The sequence below is a fragment of the Pelodiscus sinensis genome, chromosome 23 (genome assembly GCF_052426305.1).
Source record: "Pelodiscus sinensis isolate ZL-2025 chromosome 23, ASM5242630v1, whole genome shotgun sequence".
In the NCBI taxonomy this organism is placed as follows: domain Eukaryota; kingdom Metazoa; phylum Chordata; order Testudines; family Trionychidae; genus Pelodiscus; species Pelodiscus sinensis.
In genome coordinates, this window is record NC_143074.1 from 3,837,155 (window position 1) to 3,857,072 (window position 19,918).

The 19,918-nt window shown below is 57.1% G+C and overlaps 1 protein-coding gene across 2 annotated transcripts in view; it reads left to right on the forward strand.

Annotated features, from left to right (window-relative positions):
* The window catches only part of ARRDC1 (arrestin domain containing 1), a 59,629-nt gene extending 40,565 nt beyond the window's left edge, over positions 1 to 19,064 (forward strand). For both annotated transcript variants that reach the window (XM_075906000.2, XM_075906001.2), the window contains exons 3-8: positions 9,593 to 9,643; positions 10,870 to 11,024; positions 11,911 to 12,093; positions 12,691 to 12,867; positions 13,800 to 14,211; positions 17,245 to 19,064. In XM_075906000.2, coding sequence (XP_075762115.2) covers positions 9,593 to 9,643; positions 10,870 to 11,024; positions 11,911 to 12,093; positions 12,691 to 12,867; positions 13,800 to 14,211; positions 17,245 to 17,309 — 1,043 coding nt within the window. In that variant the 3' untranslated portion in view covers positions 17,310 to 19,064. The remainder of the gene's footprint in view (positions 1 to 9,592; positions 9,644 to 10,869; positions 11,025 to 11,910; positions 12,094 to 12,690; positions 12,868 to 13,799; positions 14,212 to 17,244) is intronic.
* Positions 19,065 to 19,918: the final 854 nt, after the last annotated feature.

Below are 19,918 nucleotides of genomic sequence, written 5' to 3' on the forward strand. Positions count from 1 at the left end.
CTCTAGGTTACGGCTGCCTGTGAGCTACAGCCCAGGATCTCCCTGTTGTGCTGCAGTGCAGGAGGGGTGGCAGTGCTGGTGCCTGAAGCATGGCCCTGCCTCCGCTCCCCTCTGTGCTCCCTGCCATTGCTTGCCCTTATGACCGATGTAAAGTGAGGGGGCCATGCCCCCCTCCTTCAGCACCCAGCTACCACTTACTTCCACCCTGCCCTGCTCCTTCGGCCAGCAGCTGCAAGCTTAGCCCCATGCATGGCGGCCAGACCTCCCAGACATAGACCATCCCTAGGGCTGTGCTGCTCCTCCGTTGGAGGGTTCTCGTGGCCTGGGTATGCCGGGGGCTAGAGCAGTGTCTCCAAGCCCAGTGTAATTCCTCATCGGGATCTCTTTAAAGAGCAGGCTGACTGGCCTGGGGTCTCTGTTCCATCTAACCCTCGCGCAAGGCTGCTGAGCAACGGCCGGGGAGGCAGTGTGGCGGAGTGGCTAGAGCAACGGCCGGGGAGGCAGTGTGGCGGAGTGGCTAGAGCACTCGATTGGGACTTGAGACCTCGTGCACGCTCTGCCACTGACCCTGCTGTGTAACCTTGGTCATGTTGCTTCGCCTCCTCATAGCTCGGGTTCCCCGTCGTTTAAAGAGGGGAGGAGCCCAGCCTCTCGAGCAGATCTCAAAGCACTGCACAAAGGCTAGTGACTGGCTGCTATCTGGCGGGTGCTACAGCCATCGCACAAACCCTCACTACAGCAAGCAGCCTCCCTGGGTGCCCCACGAGCAGAGCGGCCCCTCTAGAGACCGGCCCTCCGGGGCTGGGAGTGCTGCATCCCGGGGGCAGAGCCTGCTCTGCGAGGGAGGGCCCTGGGTCTGTCTGCCAGTGGCCCAGCTGATTTGACCTGAAGTTGCCTCAGAGGCTCTGACACGGGGGTGGGGGGGGAGACTACCTCCCATCTGCAGCCCTTGTGCTGCAGCTGCCTGGGAGCAAGCCCCGGGGTCCTACAAGCCCAGACCTCTTTACCTTGTGTGGGAGGAGGAGGAGGAACTGGAGATGGCATTTACTCTAAAGCCTGCCAGGTGGGGGATAAAGTGGGGAACCCCAGCGTGTGTGTGTCGACCACAGCAGCCCGCAGGAGAGTGGCTCCGCGCGCAGAGACGCAGCAATTGTTCTCTGAATACCGAAGGGCTCTAGTCATCGGCTACGATCCCGCTGTGCCAGGCGCCCTGCAAACCCTGAACAAAAGCCCCAGTGTCTAGCGGCATCGCAGAACTCTGGCTCGGCCCCACTCTGTTTCTGGGCCCGGCCCCAAAGAAAGCTTGAAGTTCTCCTGCCTACAGCAAGAAGCTCTGAGGAACCTGCCCGCCCTAGAAGAGGATCCGTGCTGTGGCAGAGCCGAGGTACCGCTGTAAAGACACTGTCGGCAGGAGCCTCTCCTGCAGTGAAATCTTCGGAAGTGGAGGGTGAATTGCACACAAGGAGGGTTGTGCTGAGTGGCAGGAGGATCAACGAGGCCCTGTGTAATTTCTTCCCCTCCTAAGGATTCGACTGAGCGTGTTAATGCATCATTCTGAGTAGCCAGAGAAATTACCCTGTTGCTGGGCCTGCTGTTTCTCACATGGAATCTGGACAGTCTCTTGTGTGTTGTTTTGAAGCAACCGCAGCATTTCTAAGCATGGGGTGACTGAGCCGTGCTAACTGCTCTTGGGTAGCAGACAGCCTCGTGTCTTGCATGGTGGGGGCAGGGGTTGGAACCGGGCTGGTACCCCCAGCCTCTCCAACACAGGGAAGTCTGAATTGACAGTCCTGACCTGGTTCTGTTGCCCTTGGGCGGTGTCCACGCATGAGGATGAAACATTCAGCCTTATCTGGCCCAGGTCTGGGGGGGTTGCACGTGCTAACCGGACCTTGGAATCCCATGGCCCACTCAGCTCTGTGGAATAGTGATAGAAATGTAGCCGTGTTAGTCTGGTGTAGCTGAAACAAAAAACAGGACTAACAAGATGGTTTATTAGGTGATGAGCTTTCGTGGGCCAGACCCACTTCCTCACATCAAATAGTGGAGGAAGTGGGTCTGGCCCAGAAAAGCTCATCACCTAATAAACCATCTTGTTAGTCTTTAAAGTGCTACATAGTCCTGTTTTTTGTTTCAGCTCTGTGGGACTGTGCCAGTAGAGTGCTGTCTGGTGTTGTTTTTGCCCTGTGCCTGTGGTAGCTTTGCACTGCCCTCTGCACAACGTGTGTGAAACCCTGGGAGCCCTAAGGGACAGCAGAAGAAGAGCTCCGACTGCTCGCCACTTCTGCAGCCCCGAAGGCCGGTGTGACTGCTCCATGCCCAGCAGTAGCATTGTGAAAAGCAGCTGCGGTGTTTGGGAGGGTGGCCTTTCGCACACCTGAGCAAGAAAGCAGCCATGTAGACTTGGCCCCTGAAAACTGCCTAGGGCAGCACCACCCAGCCCAACTGGAGAAGGGGGCAGGTGGCTATAGCAGAAACCCACGTCGGAGCGTGAGAGATCATGCCGGAAGCCTTGTCTCCCGCCTCTTGTCGCTGTGCACTGCGTACAGCCGTGGCCGCCCGTCAGGCTTTGCTAACGGTTCCCATTCACGAGTCTCAATGTGCTTTGCAAATGCTGGTGGAGGAAGGGCTGGCCCATGCGGGGGAGGGGTGCTGGTGTGGTTTTGGCTTCGGACACAATTAACTGGATCCGTTCCGGCCAATCAAACTGCTGCTTGAACTGGTCACTTGTTAACTTGAAAGAATGGGCATAAGCAGCGTTTAAAAACCGTTCAAGTGCATCTACAGTAGGGAAGTGAGACGTTACCAGGTCGTGTTTACCAGCTGCGCTTCACCCATGGGGGCTGGCGCAGTTCCCCTCCCACTGCAGGCAGGGGGCTGCTCCAGCTCCATGGGGCCAGCTGCAGACAGGGCCTGCTCTGGCCATCCAGAGCCGCTTCCGTCTGGCGGCCTAGGCACCCACAAGCAGGGGCTGCTCCAGTCTGGCCAGAGCAACCCCTACTGGCGGGGCGGGAGCGCTCCAGCCCAGCTGGAGCACGCCCCCCCCGCACCTGCCCACCTTCAATGGGTTAAACAGTGCAACAGGATTTTACACTCGAGGCGGCTTTCTTCTGATGGAGGCTTGGTACCAATGTCCATTCTGTCACGCATGCTCAGCTGTGTGCGGTCAGCGCTCCATCAGAATGTCCCCTTCAGCACTTGGGGGGGGGGGGGGGGTTACCTTGGCTTTGAAACAATTTTCAGAGATTGTGAGGAGTGTTAAGTGCCACAGAAATAAATACCAAGGGGACAAAGTGGCTGTGTCTTGGAGCAGGGGGGTGGAGGAAGTAGGTGAAGTCCTAGAACAAGTAGCATCTTGTGCATGCCTTGGTATTACTCAAGGTTCCTGTAGGTCCGTCAAGATCAAGTGAAAAGCAGACTTGCCTTCGCTACAAATGCTGCATCGAAACAGACAAAATTATGGCCCAACAGTGTGTTTGGTACCCGAACGGAGACATAGCTCACCTCAGTGTACCAAGTATCACTCCATGGTCTGAAAGCAGCCCTCCCAAGGCGGCAGAGGCGGGAGTTCTTTGGAAGTTGGTGTGTGTACAGAGGAGCGACTTTCTGAGGAATAAATGGGGTAGCAGTGGGTATGTGCAGCGCTGGAGCGTAGACTCTCTATGCAGCGGTAGGAAGGGGGGGGTTCTGTCCTCTGTAGCAAGCCACCTCCTTGAGTGGCAGTGGCGAAGTCACAAAGAATTCTTCCCTTGACCTAGCCACATCTACACCAGGCGTTAGGCTGGCTTCACAGCACTTGGGGTGGGTGGAAAAATTCCCACCCCTGAGCAATGAAACTAGGATCTACAATGTAGATCGGGGCTAGGAAGAGAATAGGATGCAAAACCAAGGTATGGGGTTGGTTGCATTTTTGAAGAGATTACTGTGATGGGCGGGAGGGAAGGATGCAAATCCAGTCAAGGTCAGTCAGAGGCCAACCATCGATGGCCACTTGACCTCCCTGTGCTGTGTGGTGCTCTGTCGGCTCGCCAAGTCCTCTGCCCAACCTAGTATTTAGAATAGGCTCGGTTGGCTAACTACTCGTGAGGCTTTTACTAGGTGAGCTTGCAGTAAGTTATTAACTTATCTGGTGTGAGAATTTTAGGTATCCATTAAATACTTGCCCTGTCACACTGTATATTGGATGATTGATTGATTGCTAATTGGGCTCCTGAACGGCTGAGCTTGACACGTCCCGGGATTAGAGACTTGCAGTTGTGGCTGTGGCAGTAGGGACTGAATTTGGGCAGGAGAGGAGGGTGTTCTAATGGGCACTGTACCTCTCGTATTTCCTTCTGTTCGCCTCTGGTGGCTCTTACCTCTACATAGATTGTAAGACTTTTTGGGGCAGGGATCTAAGTTCCCGCTGCCTAATAAGCCCCACACAGGGACTCTGGGAAGGTGCCGGCCCCACCATCTGGACTCAGCTGCCAGCCGCAAGAGACCAAATGTGAATACCAGCTGTGAAACTGACAATGTTGGTTTCACAACAGGGACCCTACCAGCAGGGAAAGAGCCCCTTGTCCGGCTCACAGCTCTGGTTGTCCCTCTGTGAGCCCTGCACACCTGCCCATGCTCCACTCAAGAAGGACATGCACCACCAGGTGGACATCAACAGGCTGTCTAATTATTGTGGTGGCTGTAGGTCGGCCTAGTTTTGTGGTGTAGACGAAGCCTTTGCTCTGTCGGTAGAGGAGATGCTTCAAAGGCCACCGCTTCTGCTCTTCAGCCTGGAGGAAAAGTTGCTGCCTCAAGACTGAGCCCTGCTAATGCAGCTATTGCTGCCTAATGACTTTCTCAGTGGTATTTTTAGCTGCATGTAAACTTCAGGAAAAGCTGCGGTGACGATACAAACTGCACCCTTTGTTTGGGCTTCTGGGAAGCCAGCGTTAGTCACTTGCCGAGGGTGGTACCACACTCTGCCCCTTCCTCCCCACAGCTCTTATTTTAAAGCGTCTCTTAGGAGCAGAGCAGGATTGTGCAGACTAGACAGTGTCGAGAGGAGACGCTTTGAGTCCCAAAACTGGAAGGGGGAAGAAATGGAGCTGAAGTTGTGGGCTTTCCGTAAAGCCTGTTCCACTTTCTGACTCGGAGGAGCAATCTGCAGACGCTCCCTTGACATGCGCTTCTACCAAACAGCCACTGACTCCTTCTCGGGTTGCTCTAGAAACAAATCTTCCAGCCCAGCTGGCTCCAAGAAACAGGATCTTTCACTGCAGGCTAAAGAGGAAACCTCTTCTCTGAATCTAATAGGGAAAAGTGTTTTCATCAGAATGTACTTACCTTTGGCTGGGAGCACAATACAAGTAAGGTCTAGCACAGTTTTTTTTTTTTTTTTTTTTTTTTTTTTTTATATACTGGGGGCCCAAAGGCCCCAGTTGGAGAACTGGGGGTGTCATGGGGGTCTCCCTTCCCATTCCACCATCAGTGATCTGTGCCCCCATGTGGTGCTCGTCATCTGGGCCTTCCTCCTACCAGCAGGTCCCCTGGACTCGCTGCCTGGCAGTCAGTGCATGACAGCTGCTGGCTGATTGTAGTAGTGCAGCATAGATGTGTCCTGTGCTTATAACGAGAACATAAGCTCTGTGCCCCAGCACCCGCAGGATGCAACCACAGAGACTTTCATCAGTTACAGGATTATCAAACGAACCGCTCAACATGCCTCCTTCAGTCAGCGGCCGTTGAACTGGCGGCGGGCGCAGACTAGTGTTCGTGTGCGGGGCCCTCCTGGTTTTGGTGATGGGGCACCCCAAACGGCCTGCTTGCATGTTGGCTGAGCACCGCCCAGCCGAGCTCCCTTCTCCCTGCGGCTTCATCGCTTGCCAGAAGGAGCACAACACGGCCCTTTCTAGGAGGCAGAGTGGCAGTTGCAATGTGTTACTGACTCGGCTCTTCAGAGCCTTGCTGGCAGGAAGGGCCTGGTCCGCAGCCGGGGGAGGAGCGAGCTGGCCGGCCTTCTTAGCCGAGGGCACGAAATGCCAGACACCCCTCCCCCGGTCGTTCTCAAGTCTGCGCAGCCCCTGGAAACCCTTTGGGGCCCAGGTGCCTCTCCAAGGAAGGAGGCTGCCTGTCTCTTGGGTCGTCTGTTGGGAAGTGCCCAGATAGACAAGCAGACTGAATGCAGCTCTGCTTCCAGCCGGCGCTAGCCTGGGGAGCCAAGGCTCCGCATCTGGGTCGAGAGCTTGGTATCGTCAAACGACTCCTGGCAACCACACTAGTGCGGTAGGGGAGGCTGCTGCCCCACTTTACAGGGCACAAGGGTAACGATTTGCCTGAGGCCCTGGGGTGAGTTGGCGGCAGAGCTGGGGACTGGCAATCGGTCTCCCATCGCCCAGGCCTGTGCTTGGCCAGCCATGGATTGCGGTGGGAGAGCCGCAGTGGGGGCGGGGATAGGTTGGTTGGTGTTTTTAAATGGCTTCAGTGCTGCGGGGTCTCTTAGCGTGGATTGCCAGCGCTGACCGCCACAGGAAGTGCAGGGCGAAGGAGGGAAGTGAGGGGGCTACTCCAGGCGTGTGCGCACGTCCTCCAACCTCTCCTAAGATCCAACAGTAACCCCTCTCAGCTGTGGAGGCCCTACGGTTGTCCCCAGCAGAGTGTTGCCGCAAAGTGCCCCCTAATGCCCAACTTCCTGCCCCCACCCGCCCCCCCACACACACACACACCTCAGTGCGGGGTTGGGGAGCTTTTTTGGGTGGAGGAGAGCCCAGAAAACCCCTCAGGAGAGCATGTCTCATGGGGATTTGCCTTCCTGCTCTGTGGGCCCAGGTGCGGACACCAGGGGCTGAGATCTTGTTCCATCCTCTGCCTTTCCATTGAAGGTCAGCGACGTGTTGACTTGTTTGTACCCAGCTGTGTGCAGCCAATTGGTTTTTTGTTTTGTTTTTTTCTTGCACAGCCCCCACCGCGTGGCTGCATGACTAAAGAACCGTGGGAAGGGTTCCTAGCAAAGCCTGCAATCTGGCCAGACCTTGACCCCCAGGTCGGGGGAAGAATGCAATCTGGAGTTGGGACGGAGGCATGTCCTTAGGCAGCATAGCCTGGAGCCGGGCCGTCCCTGATGGCAGAATGAGCGGCCCCCTTGGGTGGGCAGTGAGGGGTGAGCTCAGGAAATAGCCCCCCTCTCGACCAACTCCTGCAGGGAGACCGAGGCAAGGGAGCTGTGACCCACAGAGAAGAGACTCCTCTGGGGAAAGCTAGACGGGAGTTGAGCTTCAGGCTCAGGTGTCCTAGAGGCCAGTGCCGGAGGGCTGAGCTCCAGCCGGGAAGAGGGTCTGGGACAGGAGGAGAGCTGTGGTGCGGAGTGGCGTATGGAATCCAGTGAGGCGATGGACTTTAGTTTGAACCCTGCGAAGGGTTAAGAGCTCTGTTTAAACTGGCCCCAGGCAGGGGTGGTGGCGGCCCAGAGAGGAGTCTGTGCGGTTCTGGGGTGGCCCTGAAGCGGGAGGGGGAGGGAGACGGACTGAAGCAGGGGGTTGGCAGAGACGCCCTTGGTCCCAACCAGGCGTTCAGGAGGTGGCCAACCCAGGAACAGGATTCCAGCCTGCAAGACAGGGAAGAGGCTCTGTTGCTGTCCATATCCCTTCCCCATCTGTGCCCAGCAATCCGCAGACCAGTGGGGTTCTCCTGCCGCACTACCATGGCTGGCTGGCAACCAGGAGTGGCCCGAGGCATCAGCTGCGGCAGCCGGCCCCAGGCGGAAGGTGCGATTGGCGCCCCTGCCTGCACAGCCATCAATGGCCGTGACGTAATCACGGGGCACCCGGGCGCCCCGTGACGTCATCGGGCGACCGCCTAGTCTGCCTAGACTCACAGGCCGTCCTTGCTGGCAGCCCTTTGCTTGCATCAACAAATTAGCTAGCTCGGTTCTGGCTTTTGGCAGGTGACTCCTGCCAGCAGAGCAGAACCTGCGCCACTTCAGTTGATAGCGTTTCCTCTTGCCACACGGCCCATTCCGAACCTCCCGTGTACAAACACCAGGTTGGTGAAGCACTCTTCCTTCTGGCTGCTCACTACCAGGGATCAGATGGCTAATAAAGGCGGGTAAGTGCTATTCACCTAAGTACAACTTCCTAGCTGCTGCTGCCTCCAGAAAGAGACTTGCCTGTGGAGTATTGCTCCCTCTGGCTTGTGAAATTTACAAAGTGGAGTTTGCTAATTAGCCAGGCCTGGCTTTCGCAGTCTGGGCTCTCTGCTGCTTGTTTCTCCCGATGGCAAAGTGCTCTTCGAGTAGGGTACAAAGCCATGAGCGTGCTCCAAAGACCTGCACCAGCCTTGCTGCATGGCACCTGCAGCTAATGTAACTGTGGGTTTGGAAAAGGGGCAGCTTGTGGCTGGAGTGGCGAACTTGATACTAAAGAAAATTAAATCTGACCCCTTCTCCCAGTGCCTGATCTGCTCCAGGTGTGGCTAATGCCCGTAACGAAGGCAAACTGCCAGCCTGGCAGTCCCCTCGCATGCCGTGCTCTCGCCACTCCAGTTCCTGGATGATGGAAGGGAGAGGTGGGGGCTGGGGGAGCTGCCGCACCCTCTGCCTCGTGGTGGCTTCCATTCTATCCAGGGTAGTTGGGTTCAATGGCTCTCAGCACCCCCGTGCTACACCTCCGCCAGGAGCCCCTCCAGCTCTGTCGGCGAAGGCCGGGGGGGGGGGGGATAGGTGCCAGGCAGAACTGGGGGAGGGCAGATGGCACAAGGACCGTGTCTGGGATCAGCAGTCTGTCTAGGCCTGGTGGTTCGCTGTGTGATCCTTGCGCCTGGCTGTGGGGCAGAGCCCAACCGCTGCACTGAAGTTCTCGCACCAATCCACTTGGCCGTGTCATCTTAGCCCAGGGCCAGACCCGTAGGGCCCGGCTCTGCCTTCGCTCTTGGGGCTCCGTGGTACCAGTTTTGGCCCATGGCTGCTGAAAGCCAGAAACGGTGAAACTCCCTGGTGGGAGGAGGGGAGTTGGAGACCAGACAGGCTCCTTGTAGGGGAGCCTCATGCAGAGAGATTGCGCTGCCGGACACAGCAAGGCAGGGCTGTGGGCAGAGCAGGCTACACACCCTGGCCTGCCTACCCTCCCATCTCCTTCCTAAGGCCACATCCTGCTGCTTGGGAGGCTGCCTTTGCTGGCTTCCACAGCACTCGCTGTGGCCAGCCACTGGCTACCAACTTTGCTCCTCTCACCACGGCACCTGCTGCCCGAGGGAACCTGCCTGGTCCCTCCCCGGCTGCTGGATCTTGGCCTGTTACAGGCCCGGAGCAGGAGGGTGCTTCAGCTGGGGTGAGGGGAACCCCGACAACTCTGCAAGTCCGAAGTAGTGTGACCTGCCACAGGCTTTGCGAACGCTCTGGTCTGCAGCCCGGGGCCGATAGGCACCATCTCCGGAGCGTCCTCCAGTGAGGCTGCTCTGGCTTTGTGCCAGTGAGTCCTGTATGTGGGTTCTTAGCTGGCAGGTTGGTTGTTTTTTTTGGTGGGGAAGGGGGTGCCTGTGATCCTCACTTCAGGCCATTGGTGCCCAAGCTGCTTCTGGGTTAGTATCGCCTGGGTCATTTGCCTTTCTCTGTCTCTTGCAGGGGTTCTGACAGCTGGCGAGCACACCTTTCCCTTCCAGTTCCTGCTGCCAGGTACGGGGGAGACACTGACTGCTTGGGTGGCTCGCTGGGCCTCGGGGCAGCGAGAACATAGTGACTCCTTTTGGGGAGACACCCCTCTCTGGCTTGTCCAGTTAAATCACCCGCTGGCTAAGGGGGGGACAAGAGCCTTCCTGCCAAGCACCGCCGGTCCTGCAATGGAAGGACAGGATTGATACTGGATACTTCTACTAGAGGATTTACCTGGTGTTGCTCGGGTTCTTAACTCAAATAAGTTCTGTTCTTCATTGCTGGGGCTGAGGGTTCGGGATGCAGGCTGCTTCGGGGGGAGGACAACCCCAGTCCTCTCTCATCACAGCAGCTTGGGGCCCAGCGAAATGCCTCTCTGGCTGCTGCAGAGGGCACAGTTGGGGAAGGGGTGCATGTCACCCTGGCTTTGTCTGTGCGTCTTTGTCCCCCCCCCCCCCAAGACAGACACACACAGTAGATAGCTGTCCCTTTCTTCACCCCTGCCCCTGGTGGCCCAGTGGGGTGATAGCTGTTCCAGCCCCCATCTCTGGCCCCTTGCTCTCCCAGCCTCCCTTCTTCCCCATGGTCATTCTACAGGATAATTGGTGTCCCTCCTGTCAGACCACTTCCATATCCTTCCCTTTCCATGTTATGAGAAACAATCAAATTCCAGGCCTATCCCATTGTCCTGCAGAACCAAACCTTGACTTTGCTTCAAGTTAGGAGAATTGGTGGCCCTCGCCTTCACCATTTGAGGAGTTCTTGAACAAACGGACTCGGACGGACACACACACAGTTTCTAAAAATACACTAGATGGTAAAAATGAGATGCTGCCGCTGTTGCGTTGTCTGAGTTTGTACGCAGGCGGTTAAGTGAGGTGAACCGTGGGGGTGTGCAAGGAAGCCAGCCTCGTGAAAGGGGTACAGGAGTCTGGAAAGACTTGAGCCACTGAACTACACGTGGCATAAAAAAGACGGAAGCTACTGGAGTCTGCCCACACTAGCATCCCCCTGCCCCACCAGCGCTGGGAGGCACACCAGTGGGAAAAGGAAGACGCAGTGGTTCCAATGGACCAGATTTGGTCTCCGATCTTTCAGGCCCAGGCTCAAATGCACTTGGGAGATCCAAATCCAAATAGTAGCTAGGTTCTGCCTCTTCTCTTGAGCTACCGGAAAGCGTTGCAGACTCGGGGGGGGGTAAGGCCTAGCTCCCTCAAGGGTTTCTTTTGACGTCTGCCTTTTGAATGCAGCCTCAGCCCCCACATCCTTTGAAGGCCCTTTCGGAAAGGTGGTCCATCAGGTCAAAGCCGTGATAGACACGCCCCGATTCGCCAAGGATCACAAGTGCAACAAGCTCTTCTACATTCTCTGCCCACTCAACCTGAATGACATCCCTGACATCGAGGTAAGAGCGCAACTGTGGGGGGGGGGGGGCAGAGGCTCTTGCCCCCTAGAGTGGCCCCTCTTGGGAGAAAGGAAAAGCCAGTCGTTCCTCTCCCCCATCCAGTGTTGCCCTGCCAGGCCAGGGCAGTAATGGCTAACTCGGAGGAGAGGGTCACTCCTAGAGCTCATTGCACAGGAGGAGAGGCAGTAGAGGTTAGCGCGTTGTTGCCTAGAGCCCGGCAAGGTGTCATTGGTCCAGGCTCTAAATCCATGGGCCTGTTCCCTCTGAAATCTCCACTAGCACCTACATGCCTGAGAGCTGCGTGAACTCTCCTTTCTCCGGGTGATCCCTCTGGGCATAGGCCTGGAGAAGCATGTTCTCTGCCCTGCCCTACGGGTGGCTCTAATGACCCTTGAGTCTAATCACGCCATCTGGTTTGTGCTGGCCTGGAATTTTCCTGGTGCATGGACCCTTGTCCAGGGCTCACTGCTGGTTGAGGAAAGCGATGCTCCCGGCCTGGTGCCTACCCTGAGGTGCTCGTAGCCTCTTGGAATGTATCAAAGGGTGGCACTGAAAGAGGCACATTTCCTGGGACTTGGAGGTGAGGACGAGGGCTTGGCAGGAACAGGGGGACTCGTCCAGGCCTGGGGTGGGGGAGTGCCCCGAAGGCAAGTGTGGAGAAGCAGTGGGGCCCAAGGGAGCCCTTACACATGACGGTGAGGAGGTAAAGAGCGAGCGAGTGAGCCAGATGCCTCGCGGATGGGTGTTACCGATGCCACATAGAACGCACAGGCTGTAGCAAGACCAGCTGTTCAGGATGGGGGACCCCCAAATCCTCTTTCCCATCAACTGCTTTTCCTGCAAACTCCCCCTCGAGCCCCACGCCTGACCTGCTGCCCTCCCCTAGCAACCCAACACCGCGTGCATCACTAAGAAGTTCAGCTACAAGCTGGTGAAGAGCGGGACCATCGTCTTAACCGCCACCTCGGACCTGAAAGGCTACGTCATGGGGCAGGCAATCCAGCTGCGCACCGACATCGAGAACAAGTCTGGCCGGGACACAGGCACCATCGTGGCCAGTCTCCTGCAGGTAAGAGTCCTCGGCAGGGGCTGGGACCGCTGGCTTGGATGGAGCCACAGCCGAGCAGTGGCTGGAGACCTGATTTCCCTCCTAGGCACAAGGATGTAAATATTAAATAGAACTGGCATCTGCTACACAAGGATTCAGAGTTTATCTCCCTTCCCCAGGTGCCCAATAGTGGTGTGGGGGGAGGAGTTCAGCTGGAGACCCTACCTTTAGTGGGGAAACAGCATTAATTAACTTGGGCATGGGGGAGAGAGATTTTTCCCCTCCCCCTCCCCCCCCCGAATGTTGAACTTGTGTAACTCTGAGCGGGCAGACGGCAGGTGAGTCCCCCAGCCCGCTCTGTGCCCACACCACTGAGTCGCTGGGCTTTCAGCTCTGAGTTACTCTCCAGTGTGTTTGCTGCGGCGGCAGCTCTCCGGTAACTGGCTGTAGCCACAAGGCAGGAATTCCACGTTGGGGCGTCTCATGCCAGACCTCAGCTTATTCGCTCCCAGCACGGAGCGGGTTGCTAGCTCCTGGCTGCCTCCGTAGGCCCGGAGCGCGGCTGCAACCCAGTGAAACAGCGTAGAAATCTTAGGCCCCTTTTCTGGCCCCATGCAGAAGGTGGCGTATAAATCCAAGCGCTGGATCTATGACTTGCGGACCATCGCCGAGGTGGAGGGCTCGGGGGTGAAGGCCTGGAAGCACGCCGAATGGAAGGAGCAGATCCTCGTCCCTGCGCTGCCGCAGTCTGTGCTGCACGGCTGCAGTCTCATACACGTGGACTACTACATCCAGGTAGGCGCTGCCCCTCCCCCATCAGCAGAACGCTCTGGGGGGCTTCCAATGGGCTGGAGCGGCCAGAGGTCCTGGTGGGGCAGCGCCAGAGGAGCTGGTGCCTGGGGGAAGCGCTCCAAACAGAACTGTACTCCTGGGAGCAAATGCCACGAGCCCTGGAGCAGCCACCAGGGTGCTGGGCTTGCCTCTACGCCGGGGGTCTCGGACTCTTTGGCCCGTGGCCCACCCCGCTCAATACAAATCTTTCCATGGGCCACCAGTCACCCACCCATGATAACAAAATGGGTGCAGGAGGGAGTGTGTGTGTGTGGGGGGGGGGACGGGACATGAGAGTGGGGGTCTGAGCAGACTGGGGGTGCTGCTCTCAGCAGTGTGTGGGGGGGGTAGGGGTTTGAGCATCAGGAGGATGGGGGCACTCACCTGGCTCTGCACCCCCTGCTACTTCCAGGCACCCCCCCCCCCATTGCTCTCATTGGCCAGGATTCCAACCAATAGGAGAAGTGGGAAAAGCCTCCAGGCAAGAGGATTCCAGTGCTGCTGCTTATCCCCTGCCCCCTCCCTCCTGCCCCAGCCAGGGGAAGGGGGAAAACAGCTGTGCATGGAGTTGCTGGCTTCCCCCGCAAGCCAGATCTGGCCTGCGAGTCTTGGGGCTCCCTGTCCCACAGCTGGAAGCAGACACTGGCACTCCAACCTTGCGGGTTACCGGCACGTGTTCCCCACTGCCCTGAGCTCACAGCCCACCTGCAAGACTGTCCTGGACTACTCGTGGCCTATGGACCACACTGAGAACCACTGGCCTAGAGCTGTAGCTGGTTTGTTAATCTCCGCTCGGGCTGGAACTGCCTGTGTTTGGCACAACTAGCCCCCTGGCAGAGCCTGGCCTGCCGGACTCCTTGGTTTTGTGGCTTTTTATTTTATTTTATTTTCCCCAGGTTTCCCTGAAGTCGCCAGAGGTTTCTGTCACTCTGCCCATTTACATCGGCAACATCGCTGTGAACAGGGCTCCTCTCACCCCGTCCCGGTCGGTCCAGCACATCCCGTCTGTCGTGGTCCCATCCGCCCCGCCAGAAGAGGAGGAAGCAGCTGGTGGCTACCACCCCATGGACAATGTTTCAATCCCCACCAAATGCCATTCCCAACATCAGCCGTTCAGCTACGCTCCGGGATTGAGCTTCCAGGACCTAAGGCCGGACTCGGACCAGGCCGGCTCCCCAAACCACCCCATGCTTTGCTTGTCGACAGGCGCGACCATCCCCTACTACGCGGAGGGGACAGTGGTTCCGGTTCCCACGGCCAGTTCTCTCATCTTGCCTCCGGAGTACAGCACGTGGGGTTATCCCTATGGTGAGCGTGCCCTCCCGGAGCTCCAAGGCCCGCTCTCGAGGTCTGAGGGGGAACCGGTGCAGTGGCTCTTGGGAGTACAAAATTGTTCCTCAGCCTGCTGCTGTGCGGTTGTGGAACCCCTGCAGCGTGGTGGTGGTTCTGTCCGTGGCGGCCAGGTCAGCATGAGACCAGGCTGCACGGCCTGTTGGGAAAGCCATGGGGTCTCCAGAAGCCTCTGAAAGGGGTCCACCCCCTCCCTTATAGCAATGACAGACGTGTCTATCGGGGAGGCTGCCTACCCCTGCTCTTGGGCATAGAGAATCTCTTTGCAAGGGGGGAAAAGAGGGTGCCGGCCCAACACACTGGTGTAAATGCTGTTGGGAGCAGGGCTGGGAAAGTGACTTAATAGGAGTCTTTCCTTTGACGTGAAGGGGCATTTGGTCAGGCTCAGTGGGGAAGCTGTGTGTGTGAGAACTGGGGAACTCATTAATGGATGAGGAAGATTCAAGGAGCACTGGCTGTGCCAGAGAACTGGTTGGTGAGGGAACAGATGCAGACCAAACCGATAGCCTGAGGCAAGAAGAACACCCTTCGTGCCCAGGTAAAACTGAGGCACAAAGCGTTGTTTTGGCTGTAAAATTGGCCCAAGGTGTTTCTTTGAGACCAAATAGCAGCAAACAAGCAGTGGCTGAATGGCCAGGGGAGGGGTTGAGATTAAGGGGGACTAACAAACCATTGCATAGATACACAAAAGCATGGTGACTGGGTGGAGTGCTAGTCCCTCTGTACTGCGCACACGGATATGCGTGCCACGCACCTGAGACTTCTTGCTAGTAGTGTCTGTGGGCCTGTCCTCATGCGCCGAACCAAAGGAATAAGGGTTGGTGCCACCGGTGCCCTCTCCAGTTGCTTCTTACCACCGCATGGGCGGCGTTGGATTGTGTCCGGCGCGACCAGTGTTTTCTGTCTTGAAACTTGTGACTAAACTGCAAGGGGGGCTTGGCTGAAGAACTGTATCTCCTACCCCCTCCCTCCTTCTCGGGGAGCATTCAGTAACGGCTGCCTTTGCTGCTAGGAAGAGGATCTGTGAAATGTAGCGTCTGCCACTCCCCCTTCTGAAACCTGGGAGGGAGGGGGGGGCCCTCCAGCAGTTGAGGGCTGAGTGGAGTTCCTTCTCACTCCTCGGCTGATACAGAAGTTACCCCCCCCTTCTGGGGTGGTGCCCAGGAAGCTGGAAAGCGCCATGCTACCCTGGCTCGTCTCACTTGCCAAGCCATTTAGAGCCCAGTCTTCGAGGGCGAAGGCGTTTTCTTCTACCTGCCCTTAGTTTCATGTTGCGAACTCCCCGACCCTCTTTACAAAACGCTTTCAGCAGCTATTGGGAATTGGTCCCTGAAGCGTCAATCTTCAGCCGGCCCAATTCCCAGGCTTCCCTCGGGCCGGCCAATGGCTGACACACGTCTCCAAGTGGCAGGGGATGCCGCTGAGGTGGCGTCTGGCGGGGTGGAGATGGGGATGCTGGCGAGGTTCCTCGGTTTTGGTGACACTGTTCTGGGTTTGTCACAATGTCTCGTATCACTCAAGTTCTCGCACTAGCGGGAAGTCGGCCCATCCTTCGGTGCGCGTAGAGACCCCAGACCGCCCTCTGCTCCCCAGGCGTGTACGCTTCTGCCCTGAAGAGAGCACGAGTGTCCAGACCACAACGGCCGCCTCCACTGACCTACCACCCAGCATGCGAATACCCCAACACCGCCACCACCCAGGAGTAGCTTGGGGCGGTGATCAAGAATAATCTTCTCCGGAAGCTGCCCCCTCAGACGTTCAGCAGCCACCTCACCCTCTCTGCCCACAATTGGAGGGTGATTGCAATGGACAAGTGGATATTAGAAATCCTCCACTCTGGCTATTCTAGAGAATTCCTCTCCCCTTCCTTTCGGGCGCCACTCAGAGGAGATGGTTTTTCCATCCCACAAGGGGCCGCGGAACAGGTCAGCCCTCAGGGAAAGGTTTCTACTCCCCATGCTGCCTAGCACCTGAGGAAAATGGAGGCTGGATCGTTAGCAATTGTTTTTATTTGCAAACCAGTGCACCAAACGGTTACCCTGGCATAAGTAAGTCCCTTCCTGCAGGAGCGAATGGTGTTCACCGCTCTTGGCCTGAGGCTTTCATCTGGCTGTTCACCTGGCGCTCCATCCATAGCTCTGTGAAACCTCATGCATATGTCCAGGCCTTGGCTGCAGCTGGGGGGGCAGCAGTATTAGACTTGCACCCTTTCTCCCTCCGCGCCGATGAATACAGCTTCCCACTCACCCGTGGGTGGCATACAAATAGGAACCCGTGCTCTAAGAAATAATGGCGGCTAATGGTCTTTGAGATGCGTGGTCCCTATCAACCCTGCTGTGTAGTCTACGTGGCTGTAAGAGAGGAACTGGAGAGGCGTAGGTCCGCACCTCCTCTTATCCCGCATGGTCTGAGCTTGTGCGGTTACCCTCCTCCGAGCCACCGGCTGCTACTTGCTGGGGTTCACCACTCTCAGGCGCACTGGGATCCAGGTTGGGGCCCCCTGTAAAACTGAACGTTAATCCCTGCCAGAGCCGGGGTTGTGAACCTTTCAATAGCTCTGAAGGGCGAGCTAGTTGGACCAACACAGGCCCGTAAGTGGATTCCTTTGTGTGGCACAGACAAATGAGGGGTAGGTGACTCTTTCAGTAGCAGCAGATGGCTCTCGATAGCCTCCTAATCGACCTTCTTCACATATCTCCAGGGCATTGGGCAGGGCCGGGGGCTGCTCACTGGTTTGTCTGTAGTCCACGCAGAGGCATTCCTAGCCTCCCTCCTGCATCTGTGCCCTGACAGGAGCAGACTGGCAAACCTGGCCCCCAAAAGTCCCTTGCTTGTGTGTGTCTGCCTTTCTGGGCTCTGATCCTGCAAACCCGGAGACTTGTCAATGGCGGGAGTGGGATTTGGATCGGGCGCTAGCTCGGGGAGCAGAGAGGTGGGAAGGAAGCTGCACAATCTGACTCCTAAATTCTCTCCTTTTTCTCTCCCCTGCAGAGGCGCCTCCTTCCTACGAACAAAGCTGCAGCAGCGCCAACTCCAGCCTCAGCAACGGCACCTAGCCCTGTGCTCGGACCCCGGAGGGGCACTGCTCGGCGCACGCCGGCTCCCCGTCCGGTACCACGCAAAGCGGCTTACACCTGCGGCCAACCAGCAGCCCCAGCTAGGCCCAGGCTGACGCTTCTAAGTCTCTGGTTTTGTTTTGTTTTAAATAGAGTTGGTGAGAAGCTGTGTGAGGCGTGTCTCCGGGGTGGGGGGGCAGAACCATCCAGCCCCCTCAGCCCCCCTCTCCTGTCACACCCCCGGGCCCAGCCGCTGCCTGCCCTCGGGCCGCCTTGCACAAGGGCCTGCGTTCCTGTACTGTAACCCAACACTTTATCTGCTGCTTTAGTATTGAAGCACCTGTGATGCCTTATTGAAAGTGCTACTGACGTGTCTGCTGTCGGCATCGGTGGACTTGTGGGGATTTTTTGATGACTCTTCTTATGGGGTGGGGTTTTTTGAGGACTGTTTCTAGTGGGGACTGGGCTCAGGAGCCTCTGTCCTCCTTAGCTGTAGCTGGCTTCCTCGGAGCCCTTCCCACCTGCTCTGCACCCCCCTTCACCCTAGTCACTGGGCCAGGCCTGCCATGGAAGGAGCTCTCTGGAGGGGACAAAGGGTCTCCGGTGGAAGCTGTCCGCTTGGCCATGCTGCAAAGCCACCGGCCTGCTTCCAGCCAGCCATGACCTTGGTGAGCTGGGCTCTCCTTAGTAACTCTAGCAGGGCTCGTGCCGGGATCATCCCGGATGGTCGGGGGAGGGGAGAGGAGAGGACTATACAATTGAATAAGTTCTAACCTTTCCATGGCACTTCTGAAACTCGTCTCCTGCAGCGATAGAATTGTCCATAAAAACAGTGTAGGACTTTCCGAGCAACACCTGCTGCCCCCTAGTGGCTTCGTCCTTTTAAGTGCTGTGGACTTGGGACTAAGCCCTGCCATGCCAGTCAAATCCGCTGGGGGGCTAGAAACCTCCTGGGCGCTTGGCCTCCACCAAGAGAGCTACCGTGACCCCTGTGCTCCTCCTCCCCCTGCTCTCCACCAGCTGGAAACCGACAATCACGCTTCAAACTTTAACGCTACCTCTGAACTCTCCCAAGGCGCCTGCTGGGGTAGCCGCCTCCCTCTGGAACGATCCGACGCCAGAACCTTGCTTGCAGGAGCTGCTGGGCGTGCAGTGGGAGGGAGTGCTGGAAAGGCCCTTTGCCTGTGGCCTACTCCTGCTTCTCCCCACATCCAAGCTGGCTGCAGCTCCCAGCGCAAGCTTGTGCTGTCCTGGGGGAAAAGGCTGACCCACAGAGTAGGGTCCCCTGGCTCTGAAGGAAAACTAGCTTTGCAAGCTGCAGTGTGAACCAACAAGCATGCCCTAGAGGGAGAGGCTAGGGCACCCTTTTTACAGTGAGCCTTTGGCCTGGTTTTTTTGGGGGTGCCCCTGTTGACCACCCTACCAGCCGCAGGCCTTTTTCAAAGCCGGTTCAGAGAGCCGTGGCCTTTCTTACTTCTGCCGCCACCTGCCTCTGCCAGTCCCACCACCGGTTCCTGGGGGCCAGATCCCTTTTCTGTGCAAACGTCGTCCGTACTGTGGAACCGCTTTGGGGGGCGGAGAGGATGGGAAAGGCCCGTTCCCTAGCAGCGTGGGCACGACCCCTCCCTCTGCACCGCGGGTTACCCAATGATTGTCCAGGGGCGCACAGAGCAATCTCTGAAGTTCACCTTTGTTTTTAATGACTGAATTGGACATTTTTAAAGCTGTATTTAATAAATTATTCTGAGAAAAATGAAGTGATGCTCCCACCAGGGTGGTTTCTGTATGCGCCTGGCGCAGGTCTCAGCTCCTGCGAGGGGGGTCCCGGGCGATGTGCCTGGTGCTCTGAGGGCAGTGGTAGGGAGGCGCGGCTCAGACACAGCGCTTCGCTCTGCAGCCAGATGAGTGAGGGAGCAGGTATGTCTTGAAGGCCAAGTCACGGTTCCTAGTCACTAGCGAACTGCCTCCCCTCTAACGCCGTGGAGTCTGATCCTCGGGTGCAGAGTTCCCTCAACTCCCATTGGCTCGGCTCTGCCGGGGGGGATCGCTGCTAGGTTAGTTCACTAACTCGATTGCATGCCAGCGGGTGTTGTCTGATCACTAGTGAAGTCACCGCTCTGTAACTTAGCATGTGGGTTCAATGCAAACCGGGGAATCAGAGGAGGAAAATCCAGTCGTGAAATTGGAGGATGGAGTTGGAACAGACAAGTCCTGGGAGAAAAGATTGGAACCTAATCAGTTTGTGCCAACTTCTGGGTCAGCACTCCTAGAAGTGCACTAAAAACCCCCACCAATCTTCCACCTGCATCCTCTATGGATTTCCTTTAGTTCTGCTTTTCTCAGACAGGAAATGCTTTATTATCCAGAAGGCGCTGGGATGTGAGCACACAAGGGGCATGGCCCCTTTAAGAAGGTTTTGATGACGAGTAATATCTCCAAGGCTGGGGAGACCAATTGCACATTAAGTGGCTTTTCTGTGCTAGTTTTTTGAAGGCTGGCTCAGGCTCCGGAACCAGCGCCAGCCTCTCCAGTCACAGCTGTCTGCGTCCGTGCTAAAGGGGCTGCTCCCAGTAAATATTCATGGGCTGCTGCCAGGTGAAGCTCACTTA